Source organism: Pyrus communis, chromosome 1 (assembly GCF_963583255.1).
Source record: "Pyrus communis chromosome 1, drPyrComm1.1, whole genome shotgun sequence".
In the NCBI taxonomy this organism is placed as follows: Eukaryota; Viridiplantae; Streptophyta; class Magnoliopsida; order Rosales; family Rosaceae; genus Pyrus; species Pyrus communis.
Window position 1 is genome coordinate 23,003,054 of NC_084803.1, and position 20,713 is coordinate 23,023,766.

General features: G+C 38.5%; 4 protein-coding genes across 4 annotated transcripts; 2 read left to right on the forward strand and 2 right to left on the reverse strand.

Annotated features, from left to right (window-relative positions):
- Nucleotides 1-490: 490 nt before the first annotated feature.
- On the forward strand, nucleotides 491-3,039 carry LOC137716713 (nicotinamidase 1-like). Its single transcript, XM_068456092.1, has 5 exons — nucleotides 491-916; nucleotides 1,339-1,522; nucleotides 1,677-1,810; nucleotides 1,952-2,137; nucleotides 2,590-3,039. The coding sequence occupies exons 1-5, from the start codon at nucleotides 776-778 to the stop codon at nucleotides 2,677-2,679; spliced, it is 735 nt and encodes a 244-aa protein (XP_068312193.1). The 5' UTR covers nucleotides 491-775; the 3' UTR covers nucleotides 2,680-3,039.
- A 197-nt stretch (nucleotides 3,040-3,236) lies between these two features.
- Nucleotides 3,237-6,422, reverse strand: LOC137724829 (protein NETWORKED 2D-like). Its single transcript, XM_068463509.1, has one exon. The coding sequence runs from the start codon at nucleotides 6,420-6,422 to the stop codon at nucleotides 3,432-3,434; it is 2,991 nt and encodes a 996-aa protein (XP_068319610.1). The 3' UTR covers nucleotides 3,237-3,431.
- A 6,084-nt stretch (nucleotides 6,423-12,506) lies between these two features.
- LOC137724846 (uncharacterized) lies at nucleotides 12,507-12,836 on the forward strand. The gene has a single exon (XM_068463518.1). It carries the CDS (start codon nucleotides 12,507-12,509, stop codon nucleotides 12,834-12,836), a length of 330 nt encoding a protein of 109 aa, XP_068319619.1.
- A 5,830-nt stretch (nucleotides 12,837-18,666) lies between these two features.
- On the reverse strand, nucleotides 18,667-20,713 carry LOC137717745 (uncharacterized; the record flags this gene model as incomplete). Its single annotated transcript, XM_068457212.1, is given in 2 exon segments — nucleotides 18,667-19,306; nucleotides 20,519-20,713. Coding segments are annotated over 2 exon segments (251 nt in total), but the record flags the coding sequence as incomplete, so codon positions are not given.

A 20,713-nucleotide genomic window follows, 5' to 3' on the forward strand; every position in this document is an offset into this window, starting at 1 on the left:
GCTATATCAGTCTAGGATTAAGAACTAGGCTTAAGGGTTGTGCTTAGGCCCGACCAAGGGCCTAAAATGTCCTACCAATTTAAAATGGGGCTGGATAAAGCCCGACCCTAAAATTGGGTTAGGCTAGCCTGCAACTCAAAAAAGGGTCAGGCTCGAGCCGATATATCGAGCCTCTAACATTTTTACAGTTTTGCTCGGAAGTGACGAGTTTGCAATCAATTTATTACTCAATTTTTGGGTTAGCAATAATATGATTCAAATTCATCTTTAACAACAAGTAAAAATGAATACTACTAAAGCGTAGTACTAAATGACAACCTTTTTCAAGTTTTAAAAGGAAAAATAAGGTACTTAAAAGTTAAAACTAAAAAACGTACCAAATACCAACATAATAAACCCAAAGGCTAAAAACCAAACTTGCTGTTTATCGTTCTCTTCCTCCTTTCGTTTGGAGTTTCTTGGAGTTCCTTTCCCAACTCAAATAAATAGTGCAAGTACGCCAAAAACACAGTTATATAACGTTGTTATTTCACGACCATTATCCTAGTTGGTCTGAGGTTCTTCTATTCAACTAACTTATCTAATCCAACGGTCCAAAACCCCTTCCTGTTGGCCAATGTTTCTTCACCCCTTTACGTTGACTGGGTGTTGTTATCACACACGGATTCCGAAACACGTTTCCTCTCAATTTTCTTGACTAACTTGATTCCTTGTTGGGGTCATTTTTTCTTCATCTGCAGCAAAAGTTTGATCGAAAAGAAAGAACAGAAGAAAAATGGTTCCGCAGACGATTGATTTGTTGAAGGAGCAGCTTCCGGTGCACCAAGAACCTCTGCTGCTCACCGGTCGCACCACCACCGGCCTTGTCCTCGTCGACGTCGTTAATGGCTTCTGCACCGTCGGTGCTGGCAATTTGGTAATTTCATTCTTCCCTTCCTCGCATTTTTTTCTTCCATGATCCAATCTATCAAACACAATAAGATCTTGCTGACGTTGGCTAGAGTTTTTTTATGAAGTAGGGACTCCCCCTCCTCGTAGTTTAGATTAGAATATTGTTGCAATAATGAAAACAAAGGAATAAGATTTTTGATCTCAAGGATGAGATTGAATTAGATAACTCACCGGATTCAATTGGGAGGGATAAGTTTTCTTCGCGACTAACCATCTTCTTCGTTCAACTTAGACAACATTTGAAAGTTTCCGTTTATTCATTCCCTTAACTTGCGTTGAATCTACCGTGTTATCCAATCCAATTCAATCTTAGACACCAAACGAGGCCTATAAGTTTTTGTGCATATCATATTGATGTATGTGGGCATGGCATGTTATATTGAATAGGCACCAAGACAGCCTGATAAACAAATTTCTGAAATGGTGGAAGAGTCAGTCAGACTGGCCAGAGTTTTCTGTGACAAGAAATGGCCTGTTTTTGCTTTCCTTGATTCTCATCACCCTGACATTCCCGAGGATCCTTACCCTCCCCATTGCATTGTTGGAACTGATGAATCAAATCTAGTCCCAGGTACCCTTTTGTTCCTTCTTCGTTTATGTTTTTCGTTCTGTTTTTCTTCCCGGTTGTTGCAGTACCTACTATATAATTTATGGGTTAGCTTAATTCACTTTCTTTGTCTTGATATTTTAGTAGCTCTCTTTTAATTATATAATTACATACACAGCCCTGCAATGGTTGGAGAACGAACCAAACGTGACACTTAGACGTAAAGATTGCATTGACGGGTTTCTAGGATCGATTGAGAAAGATGGCTCAAATATGTTTATTAATTGGGTTCAAAGTAATCAGATCAAAGCGGTAAGCATTTCCTAAACCCCAAAATGTGTTCATCCCCTTGTGATTTGCAGTTTGTATTTGATGTTGACTCGTTTAGTTGGTGCCCTTTGAAGTTCTGTTATCCCTGTCTAATTTTGCTGTTTCTTGTTCTTGTTTTTAAAGATCTTGGTTGTAGGAATATGCACGGATATATGTGTGCTAGACTTCGTATGTACCACTTTGTCTGCAAGAAATCGTCGTTTTCTTGCCCCTCTGGAGGATGTCATTGTGTATTCCCATGGTTGTGCCACTTTTGATATTCCAGTTGAGATTGCAAAAACCGCCGAAGATGTTATAGCTCATCCCCAGGTACTTCGGATAAATCTTTATATCGCGACTCGTTCTCTTGTTCTGATATGTATTTTTGGCTACATCAGATTGAGACAACACTGAAAATTGAACGTCAAAAGGAAATCTGGTAAAGTAAGCAGCAGGTATAAACAAGGCAATTAGAGAAATCTGACTTCTTTCCGCATCTTCTTGCCTTTATTTTTGGGTTTGCTGTGTCAATCAGATATGAATTCTCGGACAAAATACCTATATCTGTCATCTTTGTGTGTTCTCCGAGTGGATATTCTTGTTAGGTCAGCAATGAATATATTAAGATGCTAAGTTTTGAAGTGACAGTAGATAAAGATAATCCCATAATCCCATTATGATCCATCATCAACGGCAGAATGCTAGAATCTACTGCTTGCTATTAAATATTTGTTATTCAAACAATAGAGCTCTTCATGTTTGAAATTTTATTGTCTTTCCAGGAGCTAATGCATCACATAGGCCTTTACATGTCCAAAGGAAGAGGAGCAAAGGTAGTATCAGAAGTGTCATTCGATACAAAAGAGCCATGATCCTATAGATTGGCATTGAGGCCTTCTCTTTCACGAGGGGAGCTGTTTCTAAAGAGGGAAAGGATGTTATCTATACGGTGAGTTGCCTTGATTAGGCAGCTTGAGCGTGGGAGATTACATTAAAGGTTAGCGAAAAGTGGTGCGTGTTTAGAAATCCTGAGTGCTATATGACTATGGCTTGGTGGCTGGAAGGGTAACAGAATAAAGATTTTAGCATTAGATTTGTGCCCAGTAATGTATAGGAAAGCTTTACATTATTCACTATAGTTTGCTGAATAATAAGGCGATTGTTTGATCGTGTATGGCGTTCGTCCTTATGTTATTACTCTATTATGTGGAATGGAAGCCTGCAGTTTCATGCTTGATTAAGTTTCAATTGTAAATGAGCTCGTGTGATTCATTGTGTGTTCATCCGAGTTGTAGGAGGAAAGTTTTCTTATCAGCAATGTCTGATAGGGTTTCATCTGATTCTAATATGGAGAAATTTAAAGCATTTGGAAATCCAATGGAACATAATGTATAAAAATTGAAGACCATGATTTAATGGTAATTAGATGGCTTAAATGCTCCTGCTGTTTGATACTTTACAAGCTACAATAATGTATGGTAATTAAATGACATGTTCTCCCCGACAAAAAAAACGAAAGGGAAGGAGACCTAAAAGAAAAGGAAAAACTCACAGAAATCTGTCGAAATACCGTTCAAAAGTTGAAAAGAAAGCAAAGAAAACAAAACGTCCACAATGAAACGATCTACAGCTGAGATGATTTAGCTTTTGAATCTTGGTATCTCTTATGCATTGCAGGGGCCACAATGGCGAAGATTGATCGCTTTTGCTTCTTTGGTGCTACGCCAAATATAAATGACTGTAAGGGCACTCGGGAACGACTCTCTGAGTGGGCTAGCTGTGGGGCTGGTTGCTTCTTTGATCCAGCGAGCCTGTAATCCTCATTCAACTTTGCCGTACTTTTATCTATTTCAAGTTGGAGTGCGTTCACGTGATCCAATCCCGCTTGCAACTCGTCCGCAACCTTGTTATTCTCTTGTTTCATATTTAAAATCTCGCCTTGGAACTTTGCGGCTTGATAGCTTGTAAACTTGAAGTCACCGTCCTCGGCACTTGTCTTCAAAGCCTTTGTTATTTCTTCTTGAATGCTGCACAAAGACTTGAATCTGCACTGCAGCTCGTCTTTCAGTAGTGCACCCTTTTCCAACCAAACATTCAGTTCAGTCTGTATCTCCATTAGGTGCTGGTATATCGGTCGTGCATCTGATTTCATAGAATATTTTGCATGACTACTTCCGTCTTGTTTCTTTCGTTTCTCCTCAAGCTTGGATATCTCAGACTGCAAATCTTGGACGGTTGTTTCAAATTGTTGTACTTGGTGGAATGAAGTGCTAAATTTTAACCAGAAATCCAGGTTCTCCTCCAACAGTTCATCAATGTTCGAACGGAATTTTATTTCTATTTCCGAAGTTCCCTCAAATTGATCATCCTCTTTCTTATCTGCTGAACTACTCGTTAGGGTCTGCGGGTGATCTAAAGCTTTAAACTCTTCTGAGTCTTTGGTTTTGCCTAAACTCTGTAACAGAAGATCCAGTTTCTTATGCAACGATTTAATCTCTTCATCCTTCATGGCACTGGCACTCTTCAATTCTTTCATCTGCACTGATGTTTCAAAGAGGTCGTTCTCGGCTTCACTGAATTTCTTCTTCAGATCCTTGTAGTTCCGAAGTGTTATCGTGTACTGTGTCAATAGAATCTTTTCTTTGTCCTCCATCCCATTCACAAACAATTTCTGCCAGTCTGGCTCATCTTCGTTCCTTGTTGATTGTTCCTCAACTTCGTTATTAATTTCCGGGGATTCATAAACATCTTTTCCTTGATTTTCAGCAGAAGTACTGAGAGCATCTGCAGTTTTTACAGAACCATGAGAAGGATTTTCTATTTCCTTGTGTTCTGTGGACTCTTTTGATGGTCTCCCTTCATCCAGAGATTCTTCATCTTTTTGCTGTGAAACTGTAGCCTTCAGTTCCTTATCTGACTTCGCTTCCTGTACTACCTTGGAGCCAGTGACAGGATTTACCGCATTATTAATTTCCGGGCATTTAGAAACATCTTTTCCTTGATCCGCAGCAGAAGTACTAAGAGCATCTGTGGCTTTTACAGAACCATCATTCGACTTTTCTATTTCCTTATGTTCTGTGGACTCTTTTAACGGTCTCACTTCAGGTGGAAGTTCTTCATCTTTTTGTAGTGAAACTGTAGGCTTCAGTTCCTCATCTGACTTTGCTTCCTCCAGTACCTTGGATCCAGCAACAGGATGGACCACATTTTCTTCTCCTTCAAGAGATTTCTGCAACTTGGTTTCCACAAGAGATTCCTCTTTTGTTTCTGATGAGCCTGTGACCTTGACCTCCTCATCTGGCTTCACGGTTTCCAGTTTATGAGAAATGTGATCAAGATTACAAGTTGCTTCGGTAAAATGTGTCTGAAGGTTGTCATTCTGGTTTTCAACACGCCAGTTAAGATCCTGAACTTGATGCAGCTTTTCCTCCAATTCCTTCAGCTTTTTGCTCAAGTCTTCCTTGTCACCTATGAGAGTAGCCTTGTCACCTCCCAGATTTTTAATCTGTTCATGAATCTCGTCATTTTCGCTTCTTAATCTCTTGACTAGAGCAGTCTGTGATGAAACTGCACTTTCTAAACTAATCACCTTAGTCACTAGCTCGTCAATCTTATCTGCCATTTCCGAAACAGTGAGAGATGAATCGGGTGCAGCGTCATAGTGTTCCTTAATTTTCGCCCGTAATAACTCTAGTCTCTGTCTCTGTTGAGTTGCCTTGTCCACTTCCTGGTCCAAGCTTTTGTCATTTTCTTCATTTACAGATTCATCCTTTGCATTTGGATTTTCCGGATTTGTTTGATCAGGATGAAACTCATTCTTAAGAGTCTCTAAGTTCTTCCGGGCATCCTTAACCCTTTTCGACTCAACCCTTGCTTCCTCAGCTGTACTTTCCTGTTTCGCCTGCAAGTCAACCAATGTATCTTGGCATGACTTCAAAGCAGCAGCTGCCATCAAATTCCGAGCCTCGTTATCTTCAATGACCATACCCTCACCAAATTCATCTTGCAAGCTGCATACTTTCTCCTGCATGCCCTTGATTTGGTTCTCGATTGCCCAGAACTTTGCAAGTCCATTCTCATACGAACTTTTTACAAACTCTTTCTCCGTTTGTAGAGACAGAATCTGTTTCTGCGTCTTGTCAATCTCTTCACGTGCCTGAGGTTTGGTCAAGCCGGATTTAGGAACTGTTTTAGCAGACAAGGATTTCATTGATCGCTGGGGCTCCAGCTTATTTTTCGATGTTGTTTTCGTGAGAAGACTCCTTAAATCCTTAGTAGGACCCTTTGGGGGGACCTCTGGGATGCTCCATTTTGAGATATCTGGAGGCCTTCTAGGCATTTTAGGTGAGGGATATTCATCTTCGTCATCCATCGCAAACTGAACTTGTTCCGGGAAAACAGAAGCGATTGTGTTGTTGGCATTTTGTAGCTCTGTTGAAATGTGATCATACCGCTCAGCCAAGGAGCGGTAAGCTCTGTAGGTTTCCTCGACAAATTGTATCAGCTCCGGTCTATTTTTGAAGTACATTTCTGCTCTCTTGGCAAAGGAGTCTCCATCCTCTTGAATGAGTCTAAGTACTGTTTGTACCTTTTCCTCCATATCTGCAATATCCATAACACTGTATATTCAATTTCCAGCAGATAGATGCAACTTCTTTTCGGGCAACCGAAATTATAGTGTACAACTCAAATACAAGAAGATACGTAACTATTTGGTTCACAGAAAACTCTGGAAGTTCAAGAAACATGTTTATAAATATTGCGTTTTGAGAAGATCTGATTCAAGAACAAGAAAAAGTGCAGTATTTTCTGCGAAACCTTCGACTATTAATGGTAAGCCATATTGTTTCAAATAAACCAATATCAAATAAACAGATTTTTGTTTTTATCAGCTGCAAAATTTGGAAGAAGATTTGATTCGATTGAACTATGAAGTCGTTCATAATTCTCTGAGTTTAGTTTATATTTTATGAACCAAACAAATTGAGTTAAATTTTGTAATAGTGAGTAACGAAGACACATTCTATCTGAATCCATTTAGATCAAAATCCAAAATATGATATGATAGCAATAATGTTTGTGACTCTGAAAATATGGACATAGCCAAATCATCAAAACATAGCCAATAAACAAGAACCTAATAAAGTCGTAAAAAAACCAGAAGATTGGTTAAGAGCGGATATGATTAGATTATGTTCAGGGTTCGATCCCTCCTCATGGGACCCAGAAGATTGGTTAAGAGCGGATACGATTAGGTTATGTTCAGGGTTCGATCCCTCCTTATGGGACCCAAAATAACAGAAATGGGGAGGTAGGTAGGTACCTTGAAGATTCTGCTCGAGCCATTTGGATTGCTTAGTTCTGATGTGGCTGGCCCACCACCACGAATATGCATTGCTTGCAGCTCTCTGCAACATCTTTCTGCTTTCTTCTTCTTCCTCCTCTTCAGACCAAAACCATGCAACCCTTCTTCTCTAAACCAAACACCAACAATATTAACTAACTTAATTATTGTTATTATTATGTTTAATTAGGGAAATTAAAAGAAAAGAAAATACAGACAGACAGACAGACACACATACACACAGAGATGGAGGAAGAACGTGCATGGGAACGCGTGCGTGCATGCCCCCAACCTTGGCATTCTTTCTAATACTAGGATCATGGAGGGGAGTAAACCTCGCTCCGAATGTTTTGTCAAAGCTCTTCCTTTTTCTGAAAAAAATTAAATTAAATTCAAAGGATACCAAAAATGAAAAATATAAAATAAAGTCCCTCAATAGAAGGAACCCCACTTGGCAGGTTTGCTTTTTCCAGTGGCACCCTTTTACTCTTCATCCTTTTCTCGTTTTTTGAAAAAATTGAAAAAAAAAAAAAAAAAAAAAGTAAGGTTAGAAAGATTAAATTTTTGGGTAAAATTTTCTAAACTAAATGATATGAAAGTTGATGATTGAATTATTACTTAAACGTTAATGCACATACCCATTTTTTATTGGTAATACATTATTTGGTTTACAAATTTAGTCTTCCTAACTTTACTGAAAAAAAATAGGGATGTTTTGATATAGACGCTTTGAAATTCTTAGATTTAACATCCATAGCTTTGAGACTTTTGATCAAACATTCTTATCTAATTTTTAATAACAAAAATTACATATATTTGGTTTACCAATCAAATGACAAATTACTATCACCTAAATCCTATATATTATCCCATAATTCATTTCAAATGACACTTTTCATTACTCAAATAAAAAATATCATTAAAATTCTAAAAATACAACTAACATCCTATTAAACATAACGTACCAATTATGGACATGATATATGAATGCACATATGTATTAAACATAACGTACCAATAACTTGGTACATTATATAATCTTAGTTTTGGTACGTATTAATATTTTGGTACATTACAGATTACTAATTTTGGTACGTTATGTTATTCTTGTTTTAGTATGTACCATGGTATTTGTGACAACCCGTCCCGAATTATTCGTACCGTATGTGTGAAATGACGATTTTGCCCTTGGTGGATATTTGTCATTTTGGGTGGTTGTTTTGTTGTTTGGCTGGCTGCTTGTACGGACGAGACCCAAAACCCTTGTAAACGTTGCAGATCGAGGTGAAAAATTATACCTTTGTGTTCGTGAGGAGCATACGAGTTCAACCATACAAATTTCAGGTAAGGAATCCTTCGATTTCACGTCGAACCAGGAATCTCCGATTTGGTCATTGTTCATGCACACGTGAAATGTTGTTTTTTAGGGAATTTGAAGCTTATAGGAAGCTTAGTGAGGTCCTTAGGAAGCTTGGGGTGGTTCGTTAAGTGGAATTGGACGTCGGGATCGTGAGTTGCAAGTTTGGCCGATTTTTCTCAAATTTCTCCAGCGAGATTCTATGATCGTTGAGGTTTCAAACAGGTATAACATTGTTCTACTTATCAACAGCTTTCCATTGGTGTAAATTTCATTGAAATTGGTGAAGAAACGAGTGAGAAACGAAGGTTTTAAGTTTTTCCAGGTTCTCTGGCGACTGACGACTCGCCGGAAAAGATGGCCGAATATTCCATCAGTTTGGACGGAATATTCTGATGCGGTCAGTCAGATTTAACGGATTCCGTTAGGGTTTAACTGAATATTTCTGACAGTGTTAACTAACGCTGTCAGTGTGCCAGGCACGTGACCGTGCATAGTGGCGCATAGAGCTGTGCCTTCGCCGGCGCATGGAGCTTCAAAAAATTATTTTAAAAATATGGGGATGTTCGTGAGGTTGAGTAGATCACGTTTCTTCCAAACACCCCATTTGAGCATTGTATGAGAAGTTATTACTTAGTTTTGGTTATGTGCTTTAAATTGACGTTTTTATAGTTGTTTCACTTGAAGGTTATATGTCGTATCCTCCCATTCCAGTAGGTGGATCTCAGTGGTACCAGGGAGGACAGCCTCAGCAGGGAGAGATTGCTATTAGTAGTGTAGGATCTTCAAGGCAATCTGGTCAGCCTAGTTAGGGGCGTAATGTGCAGGGTCGAGGTGGTCAAACTAGTAGAGGTCATGGTGGACGACAGCAGACCCAGGGGCAAATCCACAATATTTCTCTGCAAGATGCTCAGAATAATCCTGACTTGATTATAGGTACGTTAAATATCCTTGGTTATTTTGCTAGAGTATTGATTGATTGTGGTGAGACATATTTTGTTATTTCTCATACATTTGCTTAAGTGACGCAACCTCACCCTACACCTCTAGGGTATGATTTAGAGTTTACTATGCCTAGAGGGGAGAGATGTTATGTTGATTGTGTGTATCTAGGATGTCCAGTGATGGTGGAAGATATTGTTATGCCAGCTAACCTTATCCTGTTAGATATTGTTGATTGTGATGTGATTTTGGGCACAGATTGGTTGCATTTTAATCATGCTAATATAGATTGCTATGGGAAAACAGTTACCTTCCATCATCCTGGATTACTTGTGGTTACTTTTGTGGGTGAGCAGAGTGGGGTGAGACATGGCGTTATTTCTGCTGTGCGAGCAAAAAGGTTGTTATCAAAAGGTTGCCAGGGATACTTAGCTCATATGGTGTTGAACGATGTTGCTCCTAGTAGCGTGGAGGATGTAAGAGTAGTCAGGCATTTTCCTGATGTTTTCCCTGATGATTGACCTGGATTGCTGCCAGACCGAGATGTGGAGTTCACATTGATTTGCTTCCATGTACTAATCCTATATCCTTGACTCCTTATCGAATGACTCCTGCTGAGTTGAAGGAATTAAAAAATCCAGTTGCAGGAATTAATGGATAAAGGTTTTATTCAGCCTAGTACTTCACCCTGGGGAGCTCCAGTGTTATTTGTGAGGAAGAAAGACAGGACTTTGAGGCTATGCATTGATTACCAGCAATTGAATCGAGTAACAATTAAAAACCGTTATCCATTGCCGCGTATAGATGATTTGTTTGATCAGCTTCGAGGTGCTTGTGTATTTTCTAAGATTGATTTGAGGTCTAGTTATTATCAGTTGAAGATCAGTAGTGAAGATGTCCCTAAGACAGCTTTCAGGACTCGTTATGGTCATTACGAGTTTCTGGTGATGCCATTTGAATTAACGAATGCACCAGCAGCTTTTATGGATTTGATGAACCGAGTATTCCAGCCGTATTTGGATAGGTTTGTCATTGTCTTTATTGACGATATCCTGGTATACTCTAAGTCTAAATCTGAGCATGTTCGACATCTTACTTTGGTTTTGAAAAGGTTGAGGGAACACCAACTTTATGCTAAGTTTAGCAAGTTCTAATTTTGGTTAGATCAAGTGGCATTTTTGGGACACGTCATATCTGCTCAAGATATTTTGGTGGATCCTCAAAAGGTAGCAGCAGTGGAGAAGTGGGAGCAACCACGGACCGTCACTGAGGTGAGGAATTTTCTTGGCTTAGCAGGATATTACCGACGGTTTGTAAAGGATTTTTCTGTGATTGCTTTACCACTGATGAGGTTAACGAGGAAGGATGTTAAATTTGAGTGGGATGATAATTGTGAGCAGAGTTTCCAGCAATTGAAGTATTGTCTCACTCATGCACTTGTTTTGGCACTCCCAGATGATAGTGGTAATTTCGAAGTCTACAGTGATGCTTCCTTAAATGGTTTGGGATTTGTGTTGATGCAACATGGTAGGGTGATTGCTTATGCTTCACGTCAACTAAAGCCTCATGAGTTGAATTACCCTACGCATGATTTAGAGTTAGTGGCCATTATCTTTGCTTTGAAGATGTGGAGACATTATCTTTATGGAGAAAAATGTAAGATCTTTACGGACCATAGGAGTCTTCAATATCTTTTCACTCAGAGGGATCTTAATCTTCATCAGCGGAGATGGTTGAAATTGCTTAGTGATTATGATTGCGCGATTGATTATCACCCTGGTCGTGCAAATGTGGTAGCTAATGCATTTAGCAGAAAATCTCAGGCCGTATTAACGCATTGTATGCTAGTTGTGTTCCCTTTCTGGCAGACTTGAGATCAACTGGAGTGCGGTTAGAGGTAGAAGATCAAGAGGTAACCTTACTTGCTAATTTTCAAGTTAGGCCGATTTTAATTGATCGTGTACTTGAAGCCCATATGGTTGATGAAGAGACCCAGGAAATAATTCAAGCAAGGAATCAGGGGAAAAAGAAAGACTTCAGAGTTTGAGAATCGGATGGCATGCTTATGCAGGAGAGTAAAATGTTTGTGCCAAATAATTTGGAATTAAAGAAAGCAATTCTTGATGAAGCGCATATCTTAGCTTATGCTATGCATCCAGGAGGTACTAAAATGTATCATACCATTCGACAATTTTATTATTGGCCGGGTATGAAAAGAGAGATAGCTGAGTATGTGAATAGGTGTGCCATTTGCCAACAGGTTAAAGCTGAAAGGAAGAAGCCGTTTGGGTTGTTGTAGCCGCTTCTCGTTCCAAAGTAGAAATGGAAAAATATTACTATGGATTTTGTGTACAAGCTTCTGCGTACACATAATGGTTTTGACGGCATATGGGTGATAGTTGATCGGCTTACTAAGTCAACGCGTTTTATTCAAGTGAGGGAAAAGTATTATTTGGGCCGATTAGTTGAATTATTCATATCAAAGATTGCGAAGTACCATGGTGTTCCAGTGAGTATTGTCTCGGATTGTGACCTAAGATTTACTTCTAAATTTTGGGTGGCTTTTCAGGAAGCTTTGGGTACGAGATTACTCTATAGTACGGCATATCATCCTTAGACAAACGGACAATCAGAAAGGACCATTCAGATGTTGGAGGATATGTTGAGATCTTCAGTGTTGCAGTTTGGCGATGCTTGGCACAAGCGGTTGGATTTAATGGAATTTTCCTACAACAACAGCTTTCATTTCGAGTATCAGCATGTCACAATTTGAGGCACTGTATGGTAAATATTGTCGAACACCCTTATGTTGGGCTGAGGTCGGAGAAAGAGTTTTGGTGTGTCCAGAAATTGTAGATGAGACTACTTAGAACATTCAGGTAATTAAGTCTAACCTGAGGGCGGCCCAGGATCGACAAAAGAGCTTAGCGGACCGGCATGCCACTGACAGGGTGTATAAAGTTGGTGATTGGGTGTTTCTAAAGCTTTCACCGTTGAGAGGTGTAGTACGGTTCGGAAAGAAAGGTAAGTTAAGTCCCAGGTATTTCGGACCATATATGATCATCGAGCGAGTTGGTGAAGTGGCTTACAAGCTTGAGGTGCCTTATGAGCTGGCTAAAGTGCATAATGTTTTTCATGTGTCCATGATTCGTCATTACGTTGCGGATCCGTCGCATGTGATACCTCCTCAACCATTGGAAACTAATCCAGATTTGACATATGACGAGGAACCAGTAACGATTCTGGATTGGAAGGAGAAGGTTCTGAGGAACAAGACTGTGAGTTTAGTGAAAGTTTTGTGGAGGAATCACTCAGCGGAGGATGCTACTTGGGAGACAGAAGATTGGCTGAGAGATTTGTATCCTCGGTTGTTCTACAATTACTAGTGGTTTGTTTGAGTTGTTGTCATGAATGTCGGGACAAAATTTTATTAAGGGGCTAGGTTGTGATAGCCTGTCCCGAATTATTCGTACTGTAGGTGTGAAATAATGATTTTGCCCTTGGTGGGTATTTGTCATTTTGGGTGGTTGTTTTGTTGTTTGGCTAGCTGTATCCACACACTCTCATCCTCATCTCCTTCCCCCGTGTACCTTCTCTGTCTCAAACACTCACTTTCTCTCTCTCTTCTTCTCCATTTGTACGAACGTGACCCAAAACCCTTGTAAACGTTGCAGATCGAGGTGGAAAATTATACCTTTGTGTTCGTGAGGACTATACGAGTTCAACCATACCAATTTCAGGTAAGGAATCCTTCGATTTCACTTCAAACCAGGAATCTCCGATTTGGTCATTGTTCATGCACATGTGAAATGTTGTTTTTCAGGGAATTTGAAGCTTATAGGAAGCTTAGTAAGGTCCTTTGGAAGCTCGGGGTGGTTCGTTAAGTGGAATTGGATGTCGGGATCGTGAGTTGCAAGTTTGGCCGATTTTTCTCGAATTTCTCCGGTGAAATCCTGTTATCTTTGAGGTTTCAAACAGGTATAACGTTGTTCTACTCATCTCCAACTTTCCATTGGTATAAATTTCATTGAAATTGGTGAAGAAATGAGTGAGAAACAAAGATTTTAAGTTTTTCCAGGTTTTCTGGCAACTGGCGACTCGCCGGAGAATATGGCTAAATATTTTGTCAGTTTGGACGGAATATTCTGATGCAGTCAGCCAGATTTAACGGATTCCGTTAGGATTTAACAGAATATTCCTGACGGCGTTAACTAACGCCGTCAGTGTGCTTGGCACGTGGCCACACGTGGGGGCGCGTAGGGCCATGCCCTCGTCGACGCGTAGAGCTTCGAAAAATTATTTTAAAAATATGGGGATGTTTGTGAGGTTGAGTAGATCACGTTGTTATATCCAAACACCCCATTTGAGCATTGTATGAGAAGCTATTACCTAGTTTTGGTTATGTGCTTTAAATTGACATTTTTATAGTTTTCGCATATAGGTGAGACCTATCCTGAGGACGAGCACAGTCAATCGAGACAAGGGGTTACGACCCTTCCACATATCAGTGAGTGGGCTTTTGGTTTTCCGTATATACCTATATACTTGTGGTTTTTCCCAGAAAATGAAATGGAATGTTTATATGTTTTAAATGCCATGCTTAGCGTTTGCCTATTTAATTATGCATTAGTAGTTGCATATATTTATGATTGGTGCTGCGGACGCACAGGTAAGTGCCAGGTAAGTTATGGTTATGATTGTGAATTAGGGGTTATGTGAGATGCGTAGAGAGCTCATAACCTGCACCCCCGATGTTAGTGCTTCTGCCCAGAGTAGGGCATAGTCCTTCATGTGATGTTCACCTCCCGCACCACACGCTCATCTTGGATCCAAGTTAGGTGCACAGTCATGTCGTACAGACCACTATAGGTGGTTCCGACTCGTAGGTGACTCGTGATTATTCGCCCAGTCTTCACGTGATCGTAGCACTTAAGCGTATTTATTTACACCCAGTCCTGTCGTACTGACCACTTTAGGTGGTTCCGACTCGTGTGCATGTATAGTTAGTGAGTTGGGGATTTGAGCTCTAGAATCAGCCGTACAGGTCGCGTTAGGTGACTCCGGCTGACATATTACTTACATTGATTGACATTACCTGGGTTACTTACATTTTATGTGGATGCATTTGACATGGCATATTTCTGAACATATTTTCAATATATGTGTATATTCTATTTTCTGGGAAACTATACAAGTTTTACGGCAAGGGGTTAGAACTTTTAATAATGAAATAATTTTGAAAAGCTTTATTTTTGCCCACTCACACTTTCTGTTTTGCGCCCCTCCAGGTTCTAGTTAGAAGCAGCTTTGGTGGTTCACGAGGACTTGACGGTGGTTCTGAAAAAACATCACAAATGTAGGATCACCTTTCGGTGTTGTGTAATTAGTATTCGTTCTTTTGGATTGCACTTAGGTTTTCTGTGCTTTGATTATGTTTATCACACTTAGTCTCGCACTAGTGTGTTACCTTAACTAGTTTATTTAGTAGTCTGGTTTTTATTTATTCGTACTATTATTAATATCTTTAGCTTCCGCACTGTGCACATGACTACTTCACCCTCACATGATGGTCAGCACACCTTGATGTCGGTCGGGGTGTGTCAATATTGGTACAATGTGTTAACTTAACTTTGGTATGTACAATCTAGTGGTACGTTATGACCCTTAAAATAGAGAAAAAATTACATATTAAAACTTTGTACTAAAAATTAATTATATCAAATTCTTAACAATCAATTATTGGGATAATGACTCAATCAAAAATTTCAAACTTATTTTCTTTCCAAGAATTTAGGGATTTTAGATCTAATCAGTTTCAATAGAAATAACTCTTATTTATTTCTTTTTTCTTTTTTTCTTTAAAATTTACTTAAAATGAAGAGTTGGAATTAAAAAATGACATGGATAAAGATGGAAGTGCCTTAATCAAAATACACAGCGTTTCAATAAAAAGTTGAAAACCCACAAATGTTTAATTAATAAGATGTAGAATTGGAGCGCTTTTATCTAATTTTGCCAAAAAATATATTATATAGAGAGGATCATCGAATGATCTTATTTCTAAACTTATTAAATAGTAGAGTAATGTTGGGGGAGATTAAATTTATAGACAAAATTATTACAAGAGTAAACTAGAAATCAAATATAAAGTTGGCTATAGGCTACACTAGATTTTCAAAATCATTGACACTTCTATGGAAGTATGATTAAATCGTATAATGAAGAATTTGTTATGAACTTATGATAAAATCAAATGTAACTTTTAAAGAATGAATTTTTCAGCTGTATCACTTTTACGATTGCATGTATTAAGATTTTAGAGTTGCTTTGATATTTAACTTTACCAAAATGACATTCACAGTACATACAAAAATTTCTCGCTAAAGTTGGCATCAGCTTATACAACTGAAAAAAAAATTACCTAATATAGTTAAATTTTTTTAGGGTCAAGTATGAGTAACTACTCAACTTTTAGAGGTGATTCCAAATTGGTCTCAACCTTACATTCCAAATAACTGCCTAATACTTTGAGAAATAGGAACCTATTAGGTCATCAACATTAAGTGATGATGTCACTGCCATTAATTGACAATGTTATTAATGTTAAGTGATGGTGTGGACAAATATTGAAGCTAATTTTTACTACCACACCATTTTAGAGTCAGTAATCCTCAAATTGATCCCTTTTAGACAAGTTAAACACTAATTTTGTCCTGTTAAAAGGGATCGGTTTGGAAATTTGGAGCTTTATAAATGACGTGAGAGTGAAATCTTGCTCACTTCATGCTGGCATTCTACCAGATGTCCATTTTGGTAAAGCGTTAGGTAGTTATTTAGAATGTTTTAAAAGATTGAGATCAATTTAGGATTACTCCTAAAGGTTGGGTAGTTAAATGGACTTAACCCTTTTTATTATAAACAAAATAATAGTTAATTATTTGTATTTTTTAGTGAATTTTGGTGCAGAAGTTGTGCAAGTAATCTGTAACCGACATTAGATTTTCTTTCTAAAAAAACTTTAAGAAGCAAGCTAAATTTGACAGATGGGCACCCCATTCATAAGAAGGGTGGACCTTATGGTCGAGTTGGATTTAGGCGTCGGTGGAACCTCTCAGCTCCTTTGGTTAGTTTTCGGTACCAATTCCTAAGATACCTCAAAAGAATTAGTGTGTCTTAGAAGTACCTCAATTGAATCAACAGCTCAAACACTGAATGATGGCAATAAGTTATGACCTGCCTGATTAAAGCATCGCGTGGAAGCTAAAAGCTTATTGGCTTAGAGTGAGAAAGAACTCAGTGCATGCTTGCATGGTTTTAGAAATAGCTAATCTAGGGTTTTAATATTCTGGAATGTTTGTAGTGGCTAAGGAAATCTAAGGGAAACTTGAAGAAACCCTCAGAAGGTTAGGAGAATTTCCTTTTCCAGGATCAAGGTTTCTTGCACTTAGAGAAAAGCTTGTTTTGCCTGGTGCAATCTTTCCTTGCTTCTCTCTCTACGATGCATGTGTTGTTTCCCTCGTTGTCTCTTCTCTTTTGTGCTGACTTCCTTCCAAATTTATAGGCATATGGCTCTTTTAGCTTCCCCTAAGGAATCCCTTGGTTTCCTTAGTTTCTTCCTATTCTTTCTAAGTTTTCATTTCTCTTTTTCGTGGGCGCCACTATGACTTTCCTATTTGGTGTAACATTGAAGAACACTACTAGCCTTGTGAAGACTGGGTTGTGGACACTACCCAAAGCACCATCTTCCATAGTCAATTTCCATGGACTTCTTTTTTAGTACGCTCTTCCTGGTTTTCCTTCCTTGTTTTTCCTGTGTATGCTTAGAAGGCAAAGATCTCTTCTCTCCTCATTAATGAAGTGTGTTGCACTATGTTTGAACGTGATCTTGTAGGTAATTAACTCATCTTTAATTAGGTTTTGGTTTCTTCTTAAGTATCCTAGTTAGGTTGTAAGGAAAAGCGAAACTTAGTTTTATTCTCTCTCATACTTACCCACATGAAACCAAAAACTATGGGCTTGGACTTTTGGTGCTCCCAAGCAGCCCAAAGTTTTCCATGATCTTAGCTTCACATAGATCCAATTAACTTTCGTACCACCCACACCACAGTCTACGTGGCAAGCCTCGATATGTGGCTTGAGCCCACTTTAGTGTGTAGCGTGGTTGGCGTGATTTAATTACAACTTTAGTGTTGTAACATGACTTGGCATGATAAATATATTAAGTATCACATCTTGAGGCTATCGCCTAGGCGAGTCTATCCATGAAACATTTTGGCTTCACCCCTCGCTTTTAAAAACATGATAAGTGAGAGAGCTGAGATTTAACTCTTGTAGATAAAGAGTACAATAACAAATTATTATAGTTGACTCATGGTGTGACTTATTTAAAATTTTCCACCTAGTGTAAATCTATTGTTTAGTGAAAAGAAAAAAAAAAAGGTAATGGGAGAGTGTTTTAGTAGAGGTATTATCAATAAATTGAGATGCAGTAATACCACCACTCAAATTATAGCATTCAACAAAAAACATAATTGGCAACAAATAGAGAGATGATCAAACTATCATTTTTATAAATCGAAACTTACGACGTATAATTGTATGTTCTCAACACGCCTATTCACGTATAAACGTATAATAATAGCAAGGTTTTGGTTAAATTTTCAACACCAAAATTAGGGAGGTCAAGACCAAAGGGCAAACCACGGTCACCACAATCCAAACACATTCTCTCCTCCACCGAATGTAAGGGGGGTTAATTAAAGGAGCTTTGAACAAAACACTTTGTGCAGAGTCAAAGTGCCACCAATGTACAAACCCCACAAGCTAAGGGCTACTTGCCACTGCCAACAACGAATCAATCTGTTCCCCCAATTGCAAGTTGCACATCTCAAAAGACAAAAATACTAAAACCAACACTCAGAGCCTCATCATTGTCACTGCAATCCACAACCACAGAAAAATGCTGCCGTAGGATCAAAGGTACCACACAACTTGACCTTTAAAATGAGCTCTTTTGAAAGCTCAAATTGAAACTTGATTGGAGCTTAGAAGTGTTTTGGTTAATAGAAGTGTTTTCTGCAGTTTTCTGCAAAAACCGCTTGCCACATACTTCTTTAGAAAGCACTTTTCAAGTGAAAATTTTCAACGTGTTAATCATAAAAGTAATTCTAATAAAGCACTCATAAATAGAAATATAGTCTCACACAGTCATCAAGGCTTGTTTGACAATGCTTTATTATTAGAAGTGCGTAAACTTTTATGGAAGTTCTAAAAGCACTTTTAACTATTTTAAAGCATTTCCATACATGAAACTGTTTATTGCAAAATTTAGTTGAGTATTGGCCCTCGCTTAAGAGTTTAGAGTATGGGGCAATGAGTTACAATAGTAGGGAGCTTAGAGACCACAAACATGATCATATTATTTACAACCCCAAAAAAAGCATTCTCCAAGGATATTTGATAATAGCAGAAGGGTGACAATTAGCATGCAGCATACCGGAAAGCACGAAGTGTCTCTCTTCCCACCCGTCCTCAAAATTTAAGGGGCGTCGAAATCATCCACATAAGTCTGGTGAATGTTAATCTTCTGCGCTTCTCGGCTGGATTCTACTGGTGCAGGGCCGCCTAATGGCATTCTAAATTATTTTCTACTATTATACAAGTATGTAACAGACTTGAGTCTTCGAAAAAAGGATCACACAGAGAAGAACTCATATATATATATATATATATATATATATATATATATATATATATATATATATATATATATATATATATATATATATATATCAGCTTATTTATGCGTCGAAGTTCTGAAGAGAAGAAAGCCACTGTTTCATATAGTTCTTGCAATCTGCATAACCAAAATGCAGATTAGCACAGATGACATAGAGCATAAATTAACAGAAACCTTAGCATATTACACAATTAGAAAAGTTTTAGAATATTTTTCTGGCGTGATGCACACAAAATCTAAGCTATCTAAAGCTATTACAGCGACATGTTTACAGGTGTAAAAAGACTAAAGAAGCCAACAAGGAAATTTTATCTTTTTGGAAAAACAGCGGCCCGAAGGGCCAGCCAACAAGAAAATTCATTCCTCATGTAAATGAGGAACCACGCAACCCGCAACAAACCAAAATAGCAGTAAATCATCTTAAAGCTATTGTGCTCAACATGGTCTCTGTGATTTTGTGCTCATCAACAATCCGCAGTTCACTTGGGAAGTTTTCTCATGTGCTTTCACACCATTCAGAATCAGAAAGGTAGGGTCAAAAACCAAGTGTTTCTTCAAGTTTTTGCAAAGGTCATGCAGTCACTCTGCCAACCAGAACAGGTTGTACAGGTAAGGGTTATCAAAGTGGCTGATCAATCAACTTGAAGCTCCAAGAAAATGAGTCCTGCAAATTGCAACGTTTTGGACTAGTCTCCAAAAAACTGGGACATGAGGTCCCAAAAACCATAATATTTTGCACAGAGCAGTGCATTTCCACTTTCCCCCATGCACTTTCTGATGGTTTTGAGATTTGCAGCCACAAAGCTGTATACCTTCAGGAAAGGTCAAGAACAGGAGGCCTTCATCACTAACTCATTTTGGTAGTAGATACTAACCAAACAGTTGCCCTACATCAATTTTTGTTTTACTACAAGCGATATTTCTACTCTAAGCTTATCTAAGGGGAAGGCAAGTGTTTGAACACGAGATGCAGTGGGATGAAAAGGAAGATCCTATCCACCCGATTGCGCAACATAAAAATTAAATTAGCAAAGATGGTGACAGATTGATGTCTTCATAATGACAATAATTGACTCAAAATCCCCAAAATAGAATCACCAAATTGTTTGGTATGTAATGAACAATCCAACCTTATTTATCCCTAAAACAAGATTTTGTTTTGTCTAAGAAGCATACAAATATGAATTAACTTAGATTCCCCAACAGTTAGGGTTTAAATTAGATTAGAATATCGCTCGAATAAAAAATTACTCAACAGTTTCAATTGGTTGGTGTTTGCAGTCAAATACTCAATCAAAGCAGTAAAAATACAAGAGGAAAATCTCTTACCAGAAGAGAATTCATCAGAGAGGTTCTTGATGGCACTCAAGAGCTCATTGTTGGAATCCTCCACCACCTCCTTGCAGCCAGGGCTGTAGCAAGGGACCAGCACTGCATAACTATTATCCGATTTGTCATCGTCACTCTGGAAACCCGGGCCATGAGGCTCCAACCACCCAATAGACCAGTCCGAGTCATCGGACT